The sequence below is a fragment of the Petromyzon marinus genome (assembly GCF_048934315.1).
Source record: "Petromyzon marinus isolate PM22_M1 ecotype Great Lakes invasive population chromosome 69 unlocalized genomic scaffold, UKy_Petmar_22M1.pri1.0 chr69_unloc.1, whole genome shotgun sequence".
NCBI lineage: Eukaryota > Metazoa > Chordata > Hyperoartia > Petromyzontiformes > Petromyzontidae > Petromyzon > Petromyzon marinus.
In genome coordinates, this window is record NW_027422601.1 from 573,573 (window position 1) to 594,263 (window position 20,691).

Genomic DNA, 20,691 nt, shown 5'->3' on the forward strand with positions numbered 1-20,691 from the left:
CAACAAGACCTACATCTCTGCTTTATTGACCTGGTCAAGGCCTATGATACCATCAGTAGGCCTGGGCTCTGGGTCGTTCTTCGTGCTTTTGGAGTACCTGACCCTCTGCTCACGATCATTAAGGACCTTCATGATGGTGAGCGGGCCCGGGTAAAACTACGTGGCCGGGAGTCAGAGCCATTCCCTGTACACCTTGGGGTGCGACAGGGATGTCCTCTGGCTCCCACATTATTTAACATCTATTTTGACCACGTAGTTCGTGAAGCCTTCAATAGCTGTACCAGGGGGATCTCCATATGGTACAGATATAATGGGAGGCTAATCGATGCCCGGGTGCGGTCAAGGGATGGCTCCCTATTGCTCAACCACGTTATGTATGCTGATGATTTGGTAATAGCTGCTCAGTCAGAGGAGGAGTTGGAGACGCTGCTGCTGAGACTGGAGCGTGCCACTAAGAGGTGGGGCCTTACCATCAGCCCCACCAAAACTAAGCACCTGCCTGGGTATTTTGTACCATCGGACACTCCACCCCCAAAACTCCCAATCGGTGATGGGGCAGTTGTGGAGAGAGTGGAGAGTTTCCCATACCTGGGCAGTGTGCTTATGAATGGCGCCAGTTTAACAGCAGAGGTCTCACTCCGAATCAGTCGAGCGGCAATATCTTTTCATCGGTTGCGTAACGCTGTGTGGAAGCTACCTGGTCTGTCGCTCCGCACTAAGCTTCAGGTCTTCTCGGCCACGGTCATTCCCTCCCTTCTCTACGCTTGCGAAACGTGGACCCCCCGAATGGAACATCTTCGCCGGTTAGAAACATTTAGGCTGGCCTGCCTACGATCCATCCTGGGTTTAACCAGACTGGATTGTGTGAGGAGCTCACAAATCCTTGAAAGATCTGGGCAGGGTCCCATCGGTGAGCTCCTCCGGCAGGCAAGGCTGCGATGGCTGGGTCATGTAGCCCGCATGCCCAGCCACCGCATGCCGAAACAGCTTTTGTTTGGCCGGATTGAGGGGGCTAAGCGGGCGCGGCACGGGCTAGAGAAGAGATGGAGTGATGTGGTATGGGAGGACGTGGAGCTGAGTGGACTTGCCGATGACTGGTACCAGCGGTGTCAAGATCGGCCTCTGTGGAGGAGGCTCGTGAAGGATGCTACTGGGCAGTTGGAGGCAGTCGCCCTCCAACAACAACGGAGGGCGGAGGAGCGACGCTCACAACAACGAGCAGAGCGCCGGGTGGCTAAAGCACAGCAGGTTGGCACAGTAGGGGGCACAGGTGGTGCATCAGCCAGTCATCTCAGTCAGTCGACCCGTGGCACCTGGGTCTGCCCAGTGACCTCCTGCCAGCGGGCGTTCGACACTTCATGTGGCCTCACGGTGCACATAGCCTGGCACAAGCGTCGTGGTGACGTCACCGCCACTTAGTGGCGAATGGCGGTTGTTGTTGTTGTTGTGTACGTGCGTGTACGTGTGTGTGTGCGTGTGTGCGTGTGTGCGTGTACGTGTGCGTGTACGTGTGTGCGTGTACGTGTGTGCGTGTGTGCGTGTACGTGTGTGTGTGCGTGTACGTGTGTGCGTGTGTGCGTGTGTGCGTGTGCGTGTGTGTACGTGCGTGAACGTGCGTGTGTGTGTGTGCGTGTGTGCGTGTACGTGTGTGTGTGCGTGTACGTGTGTGCGTGTGTGCGTGTGTGCGTGTGCGTGTGTGTACGTGCGTGAACGTGCGTGTGTGTGTGTGCGTGTACGTAAGTGAACGTGCGTGTGTGTGTGCGTGTGTGCGTGTACGTGTGTGTACGTGTGTGTACGTGCCTGTGTGTGTGTGCGTGTGTGCGTGTACGTGCGTGAACGTGCGTGTGTGTGTGTGTACGTATGTGGGTGTACGTGTGTGCGTGTGTGTGTGTGAACGTGCGTGTGTGCGTGTACGTGTGTGTGTGTACGTGTACGTGCCTGTGTGTGTGTGCGTGTACGTGTGTGCCTGTACGTGCGTGAACGTGCGTGTGTGTGTGTGCGTGTACGTGTGTGTGTGTACGTGTATGTATGTGTACGTGTGTGTACATGCATGTACGTGTGTGTACGTGTATGTGTGTGTATGCATGTTTTTGTTTGTTAATGTTGTTGACATTGCCGATGGTATTGTGTATGTTGCTGATGTTATTGTTGACGTTGTTGATGTTATTGTTGATGTCTCTACTGATGATGTCATTGTTGACGTTGATGTTATTGTTGACGTTGTTGATGTTATTGTTGACGTTGATGTTACTGTTGACGTTGTTGATGTTATTGTTGATGTCTCTACTGCTGATGTCATTGTTGACGTTGTTGATGTTATTGTTGACGTTGATGTTATTGTTGACGTTGTTGATGTTATTGTTGACGTTGATGTTACTGTTGACGTTGTTGATGTTATTGTTGATGTCTCTACTGCTGATGTCATTGTTGACGTTGTTGATGTTATTGTTGACGTTGTTGATGTTATTGTTGACGTTGTTGATGTTATTGTTGACGTTGATGTTACTGTTGACGTTGTTGATGTTATTGTTGATGTCTCTACTGCTGATGTCATTGTTGACGTTGTTGATGTTATTGTTGACGTTGTTGATGTTATTGTTGACGTTGTTGATGTTATTGTTGATGTCTCTACTGATGATGTTATTGTTGACGTTGTTGATGTTATTGTTGACGTCTTTACTGATGATGCTATTGTTGATGTTATTGTTGATGTCTCTGCTGATGATGTTATTGTTGACGTTTTGATTTAAAGCTTTCGTGACTGCAGTAATTCATATTCTTAGCTCTTTCGGTAAAGTCACGTTAAAGGGAAACAATAAAATAAATATAAAAATGATTGGCTTAGCAATCATTGGAAGGATTTCATAAACCATTTCAGGTCTTCATTGATTGTTCACGCTTACGGTGGCTTTCAGACAGCATACATTAAATTTTTCGTCTCCCCCATCCTCTTTTCAGAACATAGATGGACTCGTCCTTCTAAATAAACTGACAAATCGTTGCGCGTGGCGCTGACGGTTTTTATAAATTAATACAAACACAGTTTACAAATAACTAAATAAACGCAAACCGCCACTTCTTTCAAATGCTTCTTGCCGTTGGTTTTTCACACCTGATGATTACCGTTTGTGTTATGGTCGAAACGTCGTGAGAATTTTTATTGTTTTATATATATTTTATGATTTGATTGTTTCCCTTTAACGTGACTTTACCGAAAGAGCTAAGAATATATTGTTGACGTTGTTGATGTTATTGTTGACGTTGTTGATGTCTCTACTGATGATGTTATTGTTGACGTTGTTGATGTTATTGTTGACGTTGTTGATGTTATTGTTGATGTTGTGTATGTTATTGTTGATGTCTCTACTGATGATGTTATTGTTGATGTTGTTGACGTTATTGTTGACGTTGTTGATGTTATTGTTGATGTCTCTACTGATGATGTTATTGTTGACGTTGTTGATGTTATTGTTGATGTTGTTGATGTTATTGTTGATGTTGTTGATGTTATTGTTGATGTCTCTACTGATGATGTTATTGTTGACGTTGTTGATGTTGTTGTTGATGTCTCTACTGATGATGTTATTGTTGACGTTGTTGATGTTGTTGACGTTATTGTTGACGTTGTTGATGTTATTGTTGACGTTGATGTTACTATTGACGCTGTTGATGTTACCTTTGATGTCTCTACTGATGATGTTATTGTTGACGTTGTTGATGTCTCTACTGATGATGTTTTTGTTGACGTTGTTGATGTTATTGTTGACGTTGATGTTACTATTGACGCTGTTGATGTTACTTTTGATGTCTCTACTGATGATGTTATTGTTGACGTTGTTGATGTCTCTACTGATGATGTTATTGTTGACGTTGTTGATGTTATTGTTGACGTTGTTGATGTTATTGTTGATGTCTCTACTGATGATGTTATTGTTGATGTTGTTGATGTTATTGTTGATGTTGTTGATGTTAATGTTGATGTCTCTACTGATGATGTTATTGTTGACGTTGTTGATGTTATTGTTGACGTTGTTGATGTTATTGTTGACGTTGTTGATGTCTCTACTGATGATGTTATTGTTGACGTTATTGTTGATGTTATTGTTAATGTTATTGTTGATGTTACTGTTGACGTTGTTGACGTTGTTGACGTTATTGTTGTTGTTGTTGACGTCCCCGTAGCTACGCGAGATGTTCCCTGGTTTCCGCCTGGCGTTGCCGCCCAAGCGTTGGTTCAAGGACAACTTTGAGGCGGAGTTCCTGGAGGAGAGGTCTCTGGGCCTGGCCGCCTTCCTGCAGAACCTCGTCGCTCACCAGGACGTGGCCAACTGGTGAGTGTGGTGGTGAGTGTGGTGGTGAGTGTGGTGGTGGTGAGTGTGGTGGTGAGTGTGGTGGTGAGTGTGGTGGTGGTGGTGGTGGTGAGTGTGGTGGTGGTGGTGAGTGTAATGGTGGTGGTGAGTGTGGTGGTGAGTGCGGTGGTGAGTGTGGTGGTGGTGAGTGTGGTGGTGGTGAGCGCGGTGGTGAGTGTGGTGGTGAGGGTGGTGGTGAGTGTGGTGGTGGTGAGTGTGGTGGTGAGTGTGGTGGTGAGTGTGGTGGTGAGTGTGGTGGTGGTGGTGAGTGTGGTGGTGGTGGTGGTGGTGAGTGTGGTGGTGGTGGTGAGTGTGGTGGTGGTGGTGAGTGTGGTGGTGGTGAGTGTGGTGGTGGTGGTGAGTGTGGTGGTGGTGAGTGTGGTGGTGGTGGTGGTGAGTGTGGTGGTGGTGGTGAGTGTGGTGGTGGTGAGTGTGGTGGTGAGTGTGGTGGTGGTGAGTGTGCTGGTGGTGGTGAGTGTGGTGGTGGTGGTGAGCGTGCTGCTGCTGGTGAGCGTGGTGGCGAGTGTGGTGGTGGTGAGCGTGGTGGTGGTGAGTGTGGTGGTGCTGAGTGTGGTGGTGGTGGTGGTGATTGTGGTGGTGGTGGTGAGTGTGGTGGTGGTGAGCGTGGTGAGTGTGGTGGTGGTGGTGAGTGTGGTGGTGGTGAGTGTGGTGGTGGTGGTGAGTGTGGTGGTGGTGGTGAGTGTGGTGGTGGTGGTGAGTGTGGTGGTGAGTGTGGTGGTGGTGAGTGTGCTGGTGGTGGTGAGTGTGGTGGTGGTGGTGAGCGTGCTGCTGCTGGTGAGCGTGGTGGTGAGTGTGGTGGTGGTGGTGAGCGTGGTGGTGGTGAGTGTGGTGGTGCTGCGTGTGGTGGTGGTGATTGTGGTGGTGAGTGTGGTGGTGGTGAGCGTGGTGAGCATGGTGGTGGTGGTGGTGAGTGTGGTGGTGGTGGTGGTGGTGGTGGTGGTGGTGGTGAGCGTGCTGGTGGTTGTGAGTTGGTGGTGGTGGTGGTGAGCGTGTTGGTGGTGGTGGTGGTGAGTGTGGTGGTGGTGGTGGTGAGTGTGGTTGGTGGTGGTGGTGAGCGTGCTGGTGGTGGTGGTGAGCATGGTGGTGGTGAGCGTGGTGGTGTTGAACGTGGTGATGGTGGTGAGCGTGGTGGTGTTGAACGTGGTGATGGTGGTGGTGGTGGCGGTGAGTGTGGTGGTGAGTGTGGTGGTTGTGAGCGTGCTGGTGGTGGTGGTGGTGGTGAGTGTGGTGGTGATGAGTGTGGTGGTGGTGGTGAGCGTGGTGGTGGTGAGTGTGGTGGTGGTGAGTGTGGTGGTGGTGAGCATGGTGTTGGTGAGCATGGTGGTGGTGATGGTGAGTATGGTGGTGGTGGCGGTGGTGGTGGCCCTGCTGAGGAGTGTGATGGTGTGTATGTGTATGTCTGTGTGTGTCTGTCTGTGTATCTGTGTGTGTGTGTCTGTGTGTGTCTGTGTGTGTGTGTCTGTGTGTGTCTGTGTGTATATGTCTGTGTGTCTGTGTATGTCTGTGTGTGTGTGTGTCTGTGTGTGTGTGTCTGTGTGTGTGTGTGTGTCTGTGTGTGTGTATCTGTGTGTGAGACTGTTTGTGTGTGTCTGTGTCAGTATCCCCGTGAGGGAGTTCCTGTGCCTCGATGACTCCCCGGGCCCCTTCGACAGCCTCGAGGAGAGCCGGGTAACAACAACAACAACAACCACAACAGCAACAACAACCACCACCATAACCACCACAACAACCACAAAAACAACAACTACAAACAAAAGCAACACCAACCACAACAATAACAACCACAATCACCACCACAACAATAACCACAATCACCACCGCAGCCACAACCACAACAATAACAGCCACAAAAACAACAACCACAAAAAACCAACAATAACAACTACAACAAAATCGATAACAACAACCACTACAACAACAATAACCACAGCAATACCCACAACAACCACAACAATACCCACAACAACAACCACAACAACAATCACGACAATAACCACAAGAACCAACAACAATCACGTAGTTGGTTGTGGTTGTTGATGGTGGTTCTGGTTGTTGATGGTGGTTGTTGTTGATGGTTGTGGTGGTTGTTGTTGCTGTTGATTTTTGCTGAAGGCTGTGGTTGTTGGTGATGTCTGTTGTTGTTGTTGATGGTTTTTGTTGTTGTTGGTAGTGGTTGTTGATGACTGTTGTTGCTGTTGATTTTTTGCTGATGGCCGTGGTCGTTGCTGATTGTTGTTGTTGGTTGTTGTCGATGGTTGTTGTTGTTGTTGGTAGTGGTCGTTGCTGATTGTTGTTGTTGGTCGTTGTCGATGGTTGTTGTTGTTGTTGTTGGTAGTGGTTGTTGATGACTGTTGTTGCTGTTGATTTTTTTGCTGATGGCTGTGGTTGTTGTTGATTGTTGTTGTTGTTGGTTGTTGATCGTTGCTGTTGCTCCACAGGCGTTCTGCGAGAGTCTTGAAGAGGCGAACTTCCGGCTCCTCAAGGAGCTCGCCGAGGGCCATCAGCAGACGGCTCAGCTACGGGCCGACTTGCTGAAGAGCCACACGTGCATCGAAGCCCTGGAGAGAGAGATCAGGTGACCACGTGGTCTCAGTGTCTGGAGACCAGGTCTCAGGGTCTCAGTGTCTCAGTGTCTAGAGTAGAGACCAGGTCTCAGGGTCTCAGTGTCTAGAGTAGAGACCAGGTCTCAGGGTCTCAGTGTCTCAGGGTCTCAGAGTCTCAGTGTCTCAGTGTCTCAAAGTCTCAGTGTCTCAGTGTCTCAGGGTCTCAGTGTCTCAGTGTCTAGAGACCAGGTCTCAGTGTCTCAGGGTCTTAGTGTCTAGAGTAGAGACCGGGTCTCAGGTTCTCAGTGTCTAGAGTAGAGACCGGATCTCAGTGTCTCAGTGTCTCAGAGTCTCAGTGTCTCAAGGTCTCAGGGTCTCAGTGTCTAGAGTAGAGACCGGGTCTCGGTGTCTCAGAGTCTCAGTGTCTCAGGGTCTCAAAGTCTCAGTGTCTCAGTGTCTCAGTGTCTCAGAGTCTCAGTGTCTCAGAGTCTCAGAGTCTCAGTGTCTCAGAGTCTCAGTGTCTTAGAGTCTCAGTGTCTCAAAGTCTCAGTGTCTCAGTGTCTCAGTGTCTCAGAGTCTCAGTGTCTCAGGGTCTCAGTGTCTCAGAGTCTCAGTGTCTTAGAGTCTCAGTGTCTCAAGGTCTCAGGGTCTCAGTGTCTAGAGTAGAGACCAGGTCTCAGTGTCTCAGTGTCTCAGAGTCTCAGTGTCTCAGGGTCTCAGTGTCTCAGTGTCTCAGTGTCTAGAGTAGAGACCAGGTCTCAGTGTCTCAGTGTCTCAGAGTCTCAGTGTCTCAGGGTCTCAGTGTCTCAGTGTCTCAGTGTCTCAGAGTCTCAGTGTCTCAGGGTCTCAGTGTCTCAGTGTCTCAGTGTCTAGAGTAGAGACCAGGTCTCAGTGTCTCAGAGTCTCAGTGTCTCAGTGTCTCAGTGTCTCAGAGTCTCAGTGTCTCAGTGTCTAGAGTAGAGACCAGGTCTCAGTGTCTCAGTGTCTCAGTGTCTCAAGGTCTCAGTGTCTCAGTGTCTCAGAGTCTCAGTGTCTCAGGGTCTCAGTGTCTAGAGTAGAGACCAGGTCTCAGTGTCTCAGTGTCTCAGAGTCTCAGAGCCTAGAGACCAGGTCTCAGTGTCTCAGTGTCTCAGAGTCGCAAGGTCTCAGGGTCTCAGTGTCTCAGTGTCTCAAGGTTTCAGTGTCTCAGTGTCTCAGTGTCTCAGAGTCTCAGTGTCTCAGAGTCTCAGTGTCTCAGTGTCTCAGAGTCTCAGTGTCTCAGTGTCTCAGGGTCTCAGTGTCTCAGTGTCTCAAGGTCTCAGTGTCTCAGTGTCTAGAGTAGAGACCAGGTCTCAGTGTCTCAGTGTCTAGAGTAGAGACAGTGTCTCAGTGTCTCAGAGTCTCAGTGTCTCAGTGTCTCAGAGTCTCAGTGTCTCAGTGTCTCAGGGTCTCAGTGTCTCAGTGTCTCAAGGTCTCAGTGTCTCAGTGTCTAGAGTAGAGACCAGGTCTCAGTGTCTCAGTGTCTAGAGTAGAGACCAGGTCTCAGTGTCTCAGTGTCTAGCGTAGAGACCAGGTCTCAGTGTCTCAGTGTCTCAGAGTCTCAGAGTCTCAGTGTCTCAGTGTCTCAGGGTCTCAGTGTCTCAGTGTCTCAAGGTCTCAGTGTCTCAGTGTCTAGAGTAGAGACCAGGTCTCAGTGTCTCAGTGTCTAGAGTAGAGACAGTGTCTCAGTGTCTCAGAGTCTCAGTGTCTCAGTGTCTCAGAGTCTCAGTGTCTCAGTGTCTCAGGGTCTCAGTGTCTCAGTGTCTCAGTGTCTCAAGGTCTCAGTGTCTCAGTGTCTAGAGTAGAGACCAGGTCTCAGTGTCTCAGTGTCTAGTGTAGAGACCAGGTCTCAGTGTCTCAGTGTCTCAAGGTCTCAGTGTCTCAGTGTCTCAGTGTCTAGAGTAGAGACCGGCTCTCAGGGTCAGTGTCTAGAGTAGAGACCAGGTCTCAAGGTCTCAGTGTCTCAGTGTCTAGAGTAGAGACAGGGTCTCAGTGTCTCAGTGTCTAGCGTAGAGACCAGGTCTCAGTGTCTCAGTGTCTCAGGGTCTCAGTGTCTCAGTGTCTCAGAGTCTCAGTGTCTAGAGTAGAGACCGGGTCTCAGTGTCTCAGTGTCTCAGAGTCTCAGTGTCTAGAGTAGAGACCGGGTCTCAGTGTCTCAGTGTCTCAGAGTCTCAGTGTCTCAGAGTCTCAGAGTCTCAGTGTCTCAGGGTCTCAGAGTCTCAGTGTCTCAGGGTCTCAGTGTCTCAGTGTCTAGAGTAGAGACCGGGTCTCAGTGTCTGAGTGTCTAGAGTAGAGACCAGGTCTCAGTGTCTCAGAGTCTCAGTGTCTCAGTGTCTCAGAGTCTCAGTGTCTCAGGGTCTCAGTGTCTCAAGGTCTCAGTGTCTCAGTGTCTAGAGTAGAGACCAGGTCTCAGTGTCTCAGTGTCTAGAGTAGAGACAGTGTCTCAGTGTCTCAGAGTCTCAGTGTCTCAGTGTCTCAGAGTCTCAGTGTCTCAGTGTCTCAGGGTCTCAGTGTCTCAGTGTCTCAAGGTCTCAGTGTCTCAGTGTCTAGAGTAGAGACCAGGTCTCAGTGTCTCAGTGTCTAGAGTAGAGACCAGGTCTCAGTGTCTCAGAGTCTAGAGTAGAGACCAGGTCTCAGTGTCTCAGTGTCTCAGAGTCTCAGTGTCTAGAGTAGAGACCAGGTCTCAGTGTCTCAGAGTCTAGAGTAGAGACCAGGTCTCAGTGTCTCAGTGTCTCAAGGTCTCAGTGTCTCAGTGTCTCAGTGTCTAGAGTAGAGACCGGCTCTCAGGGTCAGTGTCTAGAGTAGAGACCAGGTCTCAAGGTCTCAGTGTCTCAGTGTCTAGAGTAGAGACAGGGTCTCAGTGTCTCAGTGTCTAGCGTAGAGACCAGGTCTCAGTGTCTCAGTGTCTCAGGGTCTCAGTGTCTCAGTGTCTCAGTGTCTCAGAGTCTCAGTGTCTCAGGGTCTCAGTGTCTCAGTGTCTCAGTGTCTCAGTGTCTCAGTGTCTCAGAGTCTCAGTGTCTCAGTGTCTCAGTGTCTCAGTGTCTCAGTGTCTCAGTGTCTCAGTGTCTCAGTATCTCAGAGTCTCAGAGTCTCAGTGTCTCAGAGTCTCAGTGTCTCAGTGTCTCAGTATCTCAGAGTCTCAGAGTCTCAGTGTCTCAGAGTCTCAGAGTCTCAGTGTCTCAAGGTCTCAGTGTCTCAGTGTCTCAGTGTCTCAGTGTCTCAGAGTCTCAGTGTCTCAGTGTCTCAGTATCTCAGAGTCTCAGAGTCTCAGTGTCTCAGAGTCTCAGAGTCTCAGTGTCTCAAGGTCTCAGAGTCTCAGAGTCTCAGTGTCTCAGTGTCTCAGTGTCTAGCGTAGAGACCAGGTCTCAGTGTCTAGAGTAGAGACCAGGTCTCAGAGTCTCAGAGTCTCAGTGTCTCAGTGTCTCAGAGTCTCAGTGTCTCAGAGTCTCAGTGTCTCAGTGTCTCAGAGTCTCAGTGTCTCAGTGTCTAGAGTAGAGACAGTGTCTCAGTGTCTCAGTGTCTCAGAGTCTCAGAGTCTAGAGTAGAGACCGGGTCTCAGAGTCTCAGTGTCTCAGAGTCTCAAGGTCTCAGTGTCTAGAGTAGAGACCAGGTCTCAGTGTCTCAGTGTCTCAGAGTCTCAGTGTCTCAGTCTCTAGAGTAGAGACCGGGTCTCAGTGTCTAGAGTAGAGACCGGGTCTCAGTGTCTAGAGTAGAGACCGGGTCTCAGTGTCTAGAGTAGAGACCAGGTCTCAGTGTCTAGAGTAGAGACCGGGTCTCAGTGTCTAGAGTAGAGACCAGGTCTCAGTGTCTAGAGTAGAGACCGGGTCTCAGTGTCTCAGAGTCTCAGTGTCTCAGTGTCTCAGGGTCTCAGAGTCTAGAGTAGAGACCGGGTCTCAGTGTCTAGAGTAGAGACCAGGTCTCAGTGTCTAGAGTAGAGACCAGGTCTCAGAGTCTCAGAGTCTCAGTGTCTAGAGTAGAGACAGTGTCTCAAGGTCTCAGTGTCTCAGAGTCTCAGTGTCTCAGTGTCTCAGTGTCTCAGTGTCTCAGTGTCTCAGAGTCTCAGTGTCTCAGTGTCTCAGAGTCTCAGTGTCTCAGAGTCTAGAGTAGAGACCGGGTCTCAGTGTCTCAGTGTCTAGAGTAGAGACCAGGTCTCAGTGTCTCAGTGTCTAGAGTAGAGACCGGGTCTCAGTGTCTCAGTGTCTAGAGTAGAGACCAGGTCTCAGTGTCTCAGTGTCTAGAGTAGAGACCAGGTCTCAGTGTCTCAGTGTCTAGAGTAGAGACCTGGTCTCAGTGTCTCAGAGTCTCAGTGTCTCAGAGTCTCAGTGTCTAGAGTAGAGACCGGGTCTCAGTGTCTCAGAGTCTCAGAGTCTCAGTGTCTCAGTGTCTCAGGGTCTTAGAGTCTCAGAGTCTCAGTGTCTCAGGGTCTCAGAGTCTCAGTGTCTCAGTGTCTCAGAGTCTCAGTGTCTCAGTGTCTCAGAGTCTCAGAGTCTCAGTGTCTAGAGTAGAGACCGGGTCTCAGTGTCTCAGAGTCTCAAGGTCTCAGTGTCTCAGTGTCTCAGTGTCTCAAGGTCTCAGTGTCTCAGTGTCTCAGTGTCTCAGAGTCTCAGTGTCTCAGTGTCTCAGTATCTCAGAGTCTCAGAGTCTCAGTGTCTCAGAGTCTCAGAGTCTCAGTGTCTCAAGGTCTCAGAGTCTCAGAGTCTCAGTGTCTCAGTGTCTCAGTGTCTAGCGTAGAGACCAGGTCTCAGTGTCTAGAGTAGAGACCAGGTCTCAGAGTCTCAGAGTCTCAGTGTCTCAGTGTCTCAGAGTCTCAGTGTCTCAGAGTCTCAGTGTCTCAGTGTCTCAGAGTCTCAGTGTCTCAGTGTCTAGAGTAGAGACAGTGTCTCAGTGTCTCAGTGTCTCAGAGTCTCAGAGTCTAGAGTAGAGACCGGGTCTCAGAGTCTCAGTGTCTCAGAGTCTCAAGGTCTCAGTGTCTAGAGTAGAGACCAGGTCTCAGTGTCTCAGTGTCTCAGAGTCTCAGTGTCTCAGTGTCTCAGTGTCTAGAGTAGAGACCGGGTCTCAGTGTCTAGAGTAGAGACCGGGTCTCAGTGTCTAGAGTAGAGACCGGGTCTCAGTGTCTAGAGTAGAGACCAGGTCTCAGTGTCTAGAGTAGAGACCGGGTCTCAGTGTCTAGAGTAGAGACCAGGTCTCAGTGTCTAGAGTAGAGACCGGGTCTCAGTGTCTCAGAGTCTCAGTGTCTCAGTGTCTCAGGGTCTCAGAGTCTAGAGTAGAGACCGGGTCTCAGTGTCTAGAGTAGAGACCAGGTCTCAGTGTCTAGAGTAGAGACCAGGTCTCAGAGTCTCAGAGTCTCAGTGTCTAGAGTAGAGACAGTGTCTCAAGGTCTCAGTGTCTCAGAGTCTCAGTGTCTCAGTGTCTCAGTGTCTCAGTGTCTCAGAGTCTCAGTGTCTCAGTGTCTCAGAGTCTCAGTGTCTCAGAGTCTAGAGTAGAGACCGGGTCTCAGTGTCTCAGTGTCTAGAGTAGAGACCAGGTCTCAGTGTCTCAGTGTCTAGAGTAGAGACCGGGTCTCAGTGTCTCAGTGTCTAGAGTAGAGACCAGGTCTCAGTGTCTCAGTGTCTAGAGTAGAGACCTGGTCTCAGTGTCTCAGAGTCTCAGTGTCTAGAGTAGAGACCGGGTCTCAGTGTCTCAGAGTCTCAGAGTCTCAGTGTCTCAGGGTCTTAGAGTCTCAGAGTCTCAGAGTCTCAGTGTCTCAGTGTCTCAGAGTCTCAGAGTCTCAGTGTCTCAGTGTCTCAGTGTCTCAGAGTCTCAGTGTCTAGAGTAGAGACCAGGACTCAGAGTCTCAGAGTCTCAGTGTCTCAGTGTCTCAATGTCTCACTGTCTAGAGTAGAGACCGGGTCTCAGTGTCTCAGTGTCTAGAGTAGAGACCAGGTCTCAGTGTCTCAGAGTCTTAGTGTCTAGAGTAGAGACCAGGTCTCAGAGTCTCAGAGTCTTAGTGTCTAGAGTAGAGACTGTGTCTCAGAGTCTCAGTGTCTCAGAGTCTCAGAGTCTCAGTGTCTCAGTGTCTCAGAGTCTCAGTGTCTCAGAGTCTCAGTGTCTCAGTGTCTCAGTGTCTCAGTGTCTCAGTGTCTCAGAGTCTCAGTGTCTAGAGTAGAGACCGGGTCTCAGTGTCTCAGTGTCTCAGAGTCTAGAGTAGAGACCAGGTCTCAAGGTCTCAGTGTCTCAGTGTCTAGAGTAGAGACAGAGTCTCAGTGTCTCAGTGTCTCAGTGTCTCAGAGTCTCAGTGTCTCAGTGTCTCAGTGTCTCAGGGTCTCAGTGTCTCAGAGTCTCAGTGTCTCAGTGTCTCAGAGTCTCAGTGTCTCCGGGTCTCAGTGTCTCAAGGTCTCAGTGTCTCAGTGTCTCAGAGTCTCAGAGTCTCAGTGTCTCAGAGTCTCAGAGTCTCAGTGTCTCAGGGTCTCAGTGTCTCAGTGTCTCAGAGTCTCAGTGTCTCAGGGTCTCAGTGTCTAGAGTAGAGACCGGGTCTCAGGGTCTCAGTGTCTAGAGTAGAGACAGATTCTCAGAGTCTCAGAGTCTCAGTGTCTCAGAGTCTCAGAGTCTCAGTGTCTCAAGGTCTCAGAGTCTCAGTGTCTCAGAGTCTCAGTGTCTCAGTGTCTCAGTGTCTCAGGGTCTCAGTGTCTCAGTGTCTCAGTGTCTAGAGTAGAGACCGGGTCTCAGGGTCTCAGTGTCTCAGTGTCTCAGAGTCTCAGTGTCTAGAGTAGAGACAGATTCTCAGAGTCTCAGTGTCTCAGAGTCTCAGTGTCTCAGGGTCTCAGTGTCTCAGTGTCTAGAGTAGAGACCGGGTCTCAGTGTCTAGAGTAGAGACCAGGTCTCAGTGTCTCAGTGTCTCAGAGTCTCAGTGTCTCAGTGTCTCAGTATCTCAGAGTCTCAGAGTCTCAGTGTCTCAGAGTCTCAGAGTCTCAGTGTCTCAAGGTCTCAGAGTCTCAGAGTCTCAGTGTCTCAGTGTCTCAGTGTCTAGCGTAGAGACCAGGTCTCAGTGTCTAGAGTAGAGACCAGGTCTCAGAGTCTCAGAGTCTCAGTGTCTCAGTGTCTCAGAGTCTCAGTGTCTCAGAGTCTCAGTGTCTCAGTGTCTCAGAGTCTCAGTGTCTCAGTGTCTAGAGTAGAGACAGTGTCTCAGTGTCTCAGTGTCTCAGAGTCTCAGAGTCTAGAGTAGAGACCGGGTCTCAGAGTCTCAGTGTCTCAGAGTCTCAAGGTCTCAGTGTCTAGAGTAGAGACCAGGTCTCAGTGTCTCAGTGTCTCAGAGTCTCAGTGTCTCAGTGTCTCAGTGTCTAGAGTAGAGACCGGGTCTCAGTGTCTAGAGTAGAGACCGGGTCTCAGTGTCTAGAGTAGAGACCGGGTCTCAGTGTCTAGAGTAGAGACCAGGTCTCAGTGTCTAGAGTAGAGACCGGGTCTCAGTGTCTAGAGTAGAGACCAGGTCTCAGTGTCTAGAGTAGAGACCGGGTCTCAGTGTCTCAGAGTCTCAGTGTCTCAGTGTCTCAGGGTCTCAGAGTCTAGAGTAGAGACCGGGTCTCAGTGTCTAGAGTAGAGACCAGGTCTCAGTGTCTAGAGTAGAGACCAGGTCTCAGAGTCTCAGAGTCTCAGTGTCTAGAGTAGAGACAGTGTCTCAAGGTCTCAGTGTCTCAGAGTCTCAGTGTCTCAGTGTCTCAGTGTCTCAGTGTCTCAGAGTCTCAGTGTCTCAGTGTCTCAGAGTCTCAGTGTCTCAGAGTCTAGAGTAGAGACCGGGTCTCAGTGTCTCAGTGTCTAGAGTAGAGACCAGGTCTCAGTGTCTCAGTGTCTAGAGTAGAGACCGGGTCTCAGTGTCTCAGTGTCTAGAGTAGAGACCAGGTCTCAGTGTCTCAGTGTCTAGAGTAGAGACCTGGTCTCAGTGTCTCAGAGTCTCAGTGTCTAGAGTAGAGACCGGGTCTCAGTGTCTCAGAGTCTCAGAGTCTCAGTGTCTCAGTGTCTCAGAGTCTCAGAGTCTCAGTGTCTCAGTGTCTCAGTGTCTCAGAGTCTCAGTGTCTAGAGTAGAGACCAGGACTCAGAGTCTCAGAGTCTCAGTGTCTCAGTGTCTCAATGTCTCACTGTCTAGAGTAGAGACCGGGTCTCAGTGTCTCAGTGTCTAGAGTAGAGACAGAGTCTCAGTGTCTCAGTGTCTCAGTGTCTCAGAGTCTCAGTGTCTCAGTGTCTCAGTGTCTCAGGGTCTCAGTGTCTCAGAGTCTCAGTGTCTCAGAGTCTCAGTGTCTCAGAGTCTCAGTGTCTCCGGGTCTCAGTGTCTCAAGGTCTCAGTGTCTCAGTGTCTCAGAGTCTCAGAGTCTCAGTGTCTCAGAGTCTCAGAGTCTCAGTGTCTCAGGGTCTCAGTGTCTCAGTGTCTCAGAGTCTCAGTGTCTCAGGGTCTCAGTGTCTAGAGTAGAGACCGGGTCTCAGTGTCTCAGAGTCTCAGTGTCTCAGTGTCTCAGTGTCTCAGTGTCTCAAGGTCTCAGAGTCTCAGTGTCTCAGAGTCTCAGTGTCTCAGTGTCTCAGTGTCTCAGGGTCTCAGTGTCTAGAGTAGAGACCGGGTCTCAGGGTCTCAGTGTCTAGAGTAGAGACAGATTCTCAGAGTCTCAGAGTCTCAGTGTCTCAGAGTCTCAGAGTCTCAGTGTCTCAAGGTCTCAGTGTCTCAGTGTCTCAGTGTCTCAGGGTCTCAGTGTCTCAGGGTCTCAGTGTCTAGAGTAGAGACCGGGTCTCAGGGTCTCAGTGTCTCAGTGTCTCAGGGTCTCAGTGTCTAGAGTAGAGACAGATTCTCAGAGTCTCAGTGTCTCAGAGTCTCAGTGTCTCAGGGTCTCAGTGTCTCAGTGTCTAGAGTAGAGACCGGGTCTCAGTGTCTAGAGTAGAGACCAGGTCTCAGTGTCTCAGTGTCTCAGTGTCTCAGTGTCTCAGAGTCTCAGAGTCTAGAGTAGAGACCGGGTCTCAGTGTCTCAGTGTCTCAGTGTCTCAGTGTCTCAGAGTCTCAGAGTCTAGAGTAGAGACCGGGTCTCAGTGTCTCAGAGTCTCAGTGTCTCAGAGTCTCAGAGTCTCAGTGTCTCAGTGTCTCAGTGTCTCAGAGTCTCAGTGTCTCAGAGTCTCAGTGTCTCAGTGTCTCAGTGTCTCAGAGTCTCAGAGTCTCAGAGTCTCAGTGTCTCAGTGTCTCAGTGTCTCAGTGTCTCAGAGTCTCAGTGTCTCAGTGTCTCAGTGTCTCAGAGTCTCAGTGTCTCAGAGTCTCAGTGTCTCAGTGTCTCAGTGTCTCAGAGTCTCAGTGTCTCAGTGTCTCAGTGTCTAGAGTAGAGACCGGGTCTCAGTGTCTCAGAGTCTCAGTGTCTCAGTGTCTCAGGGTCTCAGTGTCTCAGTGTCTCAGGGTCTCAGTGTCTAGAGTAGAGACAGATTCTCAGAGTCTCAGTGTCTCAGTGTCTCAGTGTCTAGAGTAGAGACAGAGTCTCAGTGTCTCAGTGTCTCAGGGTCTAGAGTAGAGACCAGGTCTCAGAGTCTCAGTGTCTCAGTGTCTAGAGTAGAGACAGTGTCTCAGTGTCTCAGTGTCTCAGAGTCTAGAGTAGAGACCGGGTCTCAGTGTCTCAGTGTCTCAGAGTCTAGAGTAGAGACCGGGTCTCAGTGTCTCAGTGTCTCAGAGTCTCAGTGTCTCAGTGTCTCAGAGTCTCAGTGTCTCAGTGTCTCAGAGTCTCAGTGTCTCAGAGTCTCAGAGTCTCAGTGTCTCAGAGTCTCAGAGTCTCAGTGTCTAGAGTAGAGACCTGGTCTCAGAGTCTCAGTGTCTCAGAGTCTCAGTGTCTCAGTGTCTCAGAGTCTCAGTGTCTCAGAGTCTCAGAGTCTCAGTCTCTCAGAGTCTCAGAGTCTCAGTGTCTCAGTGTCTCAGTGTCTCAGAGTCTCAGAGTCTCAGTGTCTCAGTGTCTCAGAGTCTCAGTCTCTTCACATCGCGTTTCCAAATTCTGCCCCTCTGTGGCCCTCGCAGGGAATTGAAGGCGGCGGCCAGTTCATCCGGCCACAGCACCGTGGAATTGCCGTCGGCGGTGACGGAGGACGAGCCGCCTCGTGGCGGGAGTCCGGTGCAGCCGCCCGCCACCGCCACCACAGAGGGAGCGTCGCGATGAATTTGCGTTGTTGTTGTTGTTGTTGGTTGTTGTTGTTGGTTGTTGTTGTTGGTTGTTGTTGTTGTTGGTTGTTGTTGTTGTGGCAACCAACAACGGCCACCACAGCGGCCGCGACAACAAGCACCACAGCAGCGCACACAGCAACAACAACCACAACAATATACAACAACAACAACCACAACCACCACAGCAACAACAACTACAACAGCAACAACAACCACAGCAGCGCACACAGCAACAACAACCACAACAGCAACAACAACAACAACTACAACCACCACAACAACCACAACAACAACTACAACCACCACAACAACCACAACAACTACAACCACAACAGCAACCACCACAGCAACAACAACCACAACAATTTACAACAAGCACCACAACAGCAAACACAACAACAACCACCACAGCAACCACAACAACAACAACCACAACAATATACAGCAACCACCACAGCAACCACAACAACAACCACAACAATATACAACAAGCACCACAACCTCAACAACCACAACAACAACCACAGCAACCACACTGACCACAGCAAGCACATCAACCACCACATCAACCACAACAACCACCACCGCAACCACCACAGCAACCACAACAACCACAACAACAGCAACCACAACAACCACTACAGCAAACACAACAACCACAACAACCACCACAACAACCACCACAACAACAACCACAACAACAACCACCACAACAACCACAACAACCACAACAACAACCACAACAACCACAACAACCACCACCACAATCACAACAACCACAACAACCACAACAACAACCACAACAACCACAACAACCACAACAACAATCGCCGTGCAGGAATCCTGCCAAATCCTGTGTTCGACTCCTGGCTGTGATTCTGAACATCATCACAGCCAGGACCCATTGTTATTGTTGTTATTGTCGTTATTGTTGTTATTGTTGTTGTTGTTATTGTTGTTATTGTTACATTTTGTCGTGGTTGTTACCTTTCCAGAACCGTGCCAAGCCAGGCCCCCTGACACTGCTCCGGAAACTCCGCCCACCCCTCCCCCCCCCCCGCGCTGGCACGGTTTCGGGTTGCCGGCCAGTGGAAAAAAACACCGTGGTGCTGGCCTCGTGCTGGCACGGTTCGGATGTGGCAAGTGGAAAAACAACCACGACCCCGTACCGTGGTGCTGGCCCCGTGCTGGCACGGTTCGGATGTGTCAAGTGGAAAAACAACCACGACCCCGTACCGTGGTGCTGGCCCCGTGCTGGCACGGTTCGGATGTGGCAAGTGGAAAAACAACCACGACCCCGTACCGTGGTGCTGGCCCTGTGCTGGCATGGTTCGGATGTGGCAAGTAGAAAAACAACCACTACCCCGTACCGTGGTGCTGGCCCCGTGCTGGCACGGTTCGGATGTGTCAAGTGGAAAAACAACCACTACCCGTGCCGTGGTGCTGGCCCCGTGCTGGCACGGTTCGGATGTGTCAAGTGGAAAAACAACCACTACCCCGTACCGTGGTGCTGACACGGTTCGGATGTGTCAAGTGGAAAAACAACCACTACCCCGTACCGTGGTGCTGACACAGTTCGGATGTGTCAAGTGGAAAAACAACCACTACCCGCACCGTGGTGCTGGCCCCGTGGTGGTGGGTTGTGCGTGGAGTCTAAGTTGTCCTGTGTTGTTGTTGTTGCTGCTGCCTTGGCTTGGCTCATCGCCTTTAATCAAAGCTGCCATAATAACCTCTCCATTGTCTCTGTAATCTCCATCTCTCTGTGTCCATCTCTCCCCATCTCTCTCTGTCCATCTCTCTCTGTGTCCATCTCTCTGTGTCCATCTCTCTCCATCTCTGTGTCCATCTCTCTCTGTCCATCTCTCTCTGTCCATCTCTCTCTGTCCATCTCTCCCCCATCTCTCCCCATCTCTCCCCATCTCTCTCCATCTCCCTCTATGTCTCCCCATCTCTCTCCCCATCTCTCTCCATCATCTCTCTCCATCTCTCTCCATCTCTCCCCATCTCTCTCCATCTCTCTCCCCATCTCTCTCCATCTCCATCATCTCTCCCCATCTCTCTCCATCTCTCTCCCCATCTCTCTCCCCAATCTCTCCCCATCTCTCCCCATCTCTCTCCATCTCCCTCCATGTCTCCCCATCTCTCTCCCCATCTCTCTCCATCATCTCTCTCCATCTCTCTCCATCTCTCCCCATCTCTCTCCATCTCTCTCCCCATCTCTCTCCATCTCTCCCCATCTCTCTCCATCATCTCTCTCCATCTCTCTCCATCTCTCCCCATCTCTCCCCATCTCTCTCCATCTCTCTCCCCATCTCTCCCCATCTCTCTCCATCTCTCTCCATCATCTCTCCCCATCTCTCTCCATCTCTCTCCCCATCTCTCTCCCCAATCTCTCCCCATCTCTCTCCATCTCCCTCCATGTCTCCCCATCTCTCTCCCCATCTCTCTCCATCATCTCTCTCCATCTCTCTCCATCTCTCCCCATCTCTCTCCATCTCTCCCCCCATCTCTCCCCATCTCTCTCCATCTCTCTCCATCATCTCTCCCCATCTCCATCTCTCTCTCCATCTCTCTCCATCTCTCTCCATCTCTCTCCATCTCTCTCTCCATCTCTCCCATCTCTCCCCATCTCTCTCCATCTCTCCCCATCTCTCCCCATCTCTCTCCATCTCTCTCCATCTCCCCCATCATCTCCCTCCATCTCTCCCCATCTCTCTCCCCATCTCTCCCCATCTCTCCCCATCTCTCTCCCCATCTCTCCCATCTCTCTCCATCTCTCCCCATCTCTCCCCATCATCTCTCCCCATCTCTCCCCATCTCTCTCCCCATCTCTCCCCAATCTCTCTCCATCTCTCTCCATCTCTCCCCCATCATCTCTCCCCATCTCTCTCCATCATCTCTCCCCATCTCTCCCCATCTCTCTCCCCATCTCTCTCCATCTCTCTCCATCTCTCCCCATCTCTCTCCATCATCTCTCCCCATCTCTCTCCATCTCTCTCCCCATCTCTCCCATCTCTCTCCATCTCCCTCCATGTCTCCCCATCTCTCTACATCTCTCTCCCCATCTCTCCCCATCTCTCTCGCCATCTCTCCCCCATCATCTCTCCCCATCATCTCTCCCCATCTCTCCACCCCGTGTGTCCACCTGACACATGCAGCGCAATTTCCGCGGTAGCTTCATAATTTGTTTTTGTCTGTCCGCGAACTGCCGCTACCGGGCCTCGAAAGCAATCGGATTACTTAACGGCGTCGCGGATTACTCTGGCGGATTACTCTGGCGGATTACCCTACCCCAGCCGCAAATCGGCAGTAGTAGTAGCAGCGGGAGTGGCGGGCGGTGGCAATTATAATCGACTGAATAAAACTCCTTGGTGGGAAAAAAAAGAGTTTTTTTATATATATATAAAACGTCTTCATTGAAGTAACTTGGTTGAAGTCGCGGTCGAGAAGGACGTCAATGGCGCCCGGCGCACGTGGTAGACACAGCAGCAGGGTCCAGCAGGGAATAGAACGTGGCAGTGGTGGCGGCGGTGGTGGTGGTGGTGGTGGCGGTGGTGGCGGTGGTGGTGGTGGCGGTGGTGGTGAGGCTGAGACACGTGGGGTAGAGGACACG

General features: G+C 50.7%; 1 protein-coding gene across 3 annotated transcripts in view; it reads left to right on the forward strand.

The window, feature by feature from the left end:
* The window catches only part of LOC116937593 (sorting nexin-16-like), a 35,148-nt gene extending 14,684 nt beyond the window's left edge, over positions 1 to 20,464 (forward strand). For all 3 annotated transcript variants that reach the window (XM_076058247.1, XM_076058248.1, XM_076058246.1), the window contains exons 5-8: positions 4,183 to 4,331; positions 5,969 to 6,038; positions 6,809 to 6,945; positions 16,935 to 20,464. In XM_076058247.1, the coding sequence (XP_075914362.1) occupies positions 4,183 to 4,331; positions 5,969 to 6,038; positions 6,809 to 6,945; positions 16,935 to 17,073 (495 nt within the window). In that variant the 3' untranslated portion in view covers positions 17,074 to 20,464. The remainder of the gene's footprint in view (positions 1 to 4,182; positions 4,332 to 5,968; positions 6,039 to 6,808; positions 6,946 to 16,934) is intronic.
* The last annotated feature ends 227 nt before the right edge of the window (positions 20,465 to 20,691 follow it).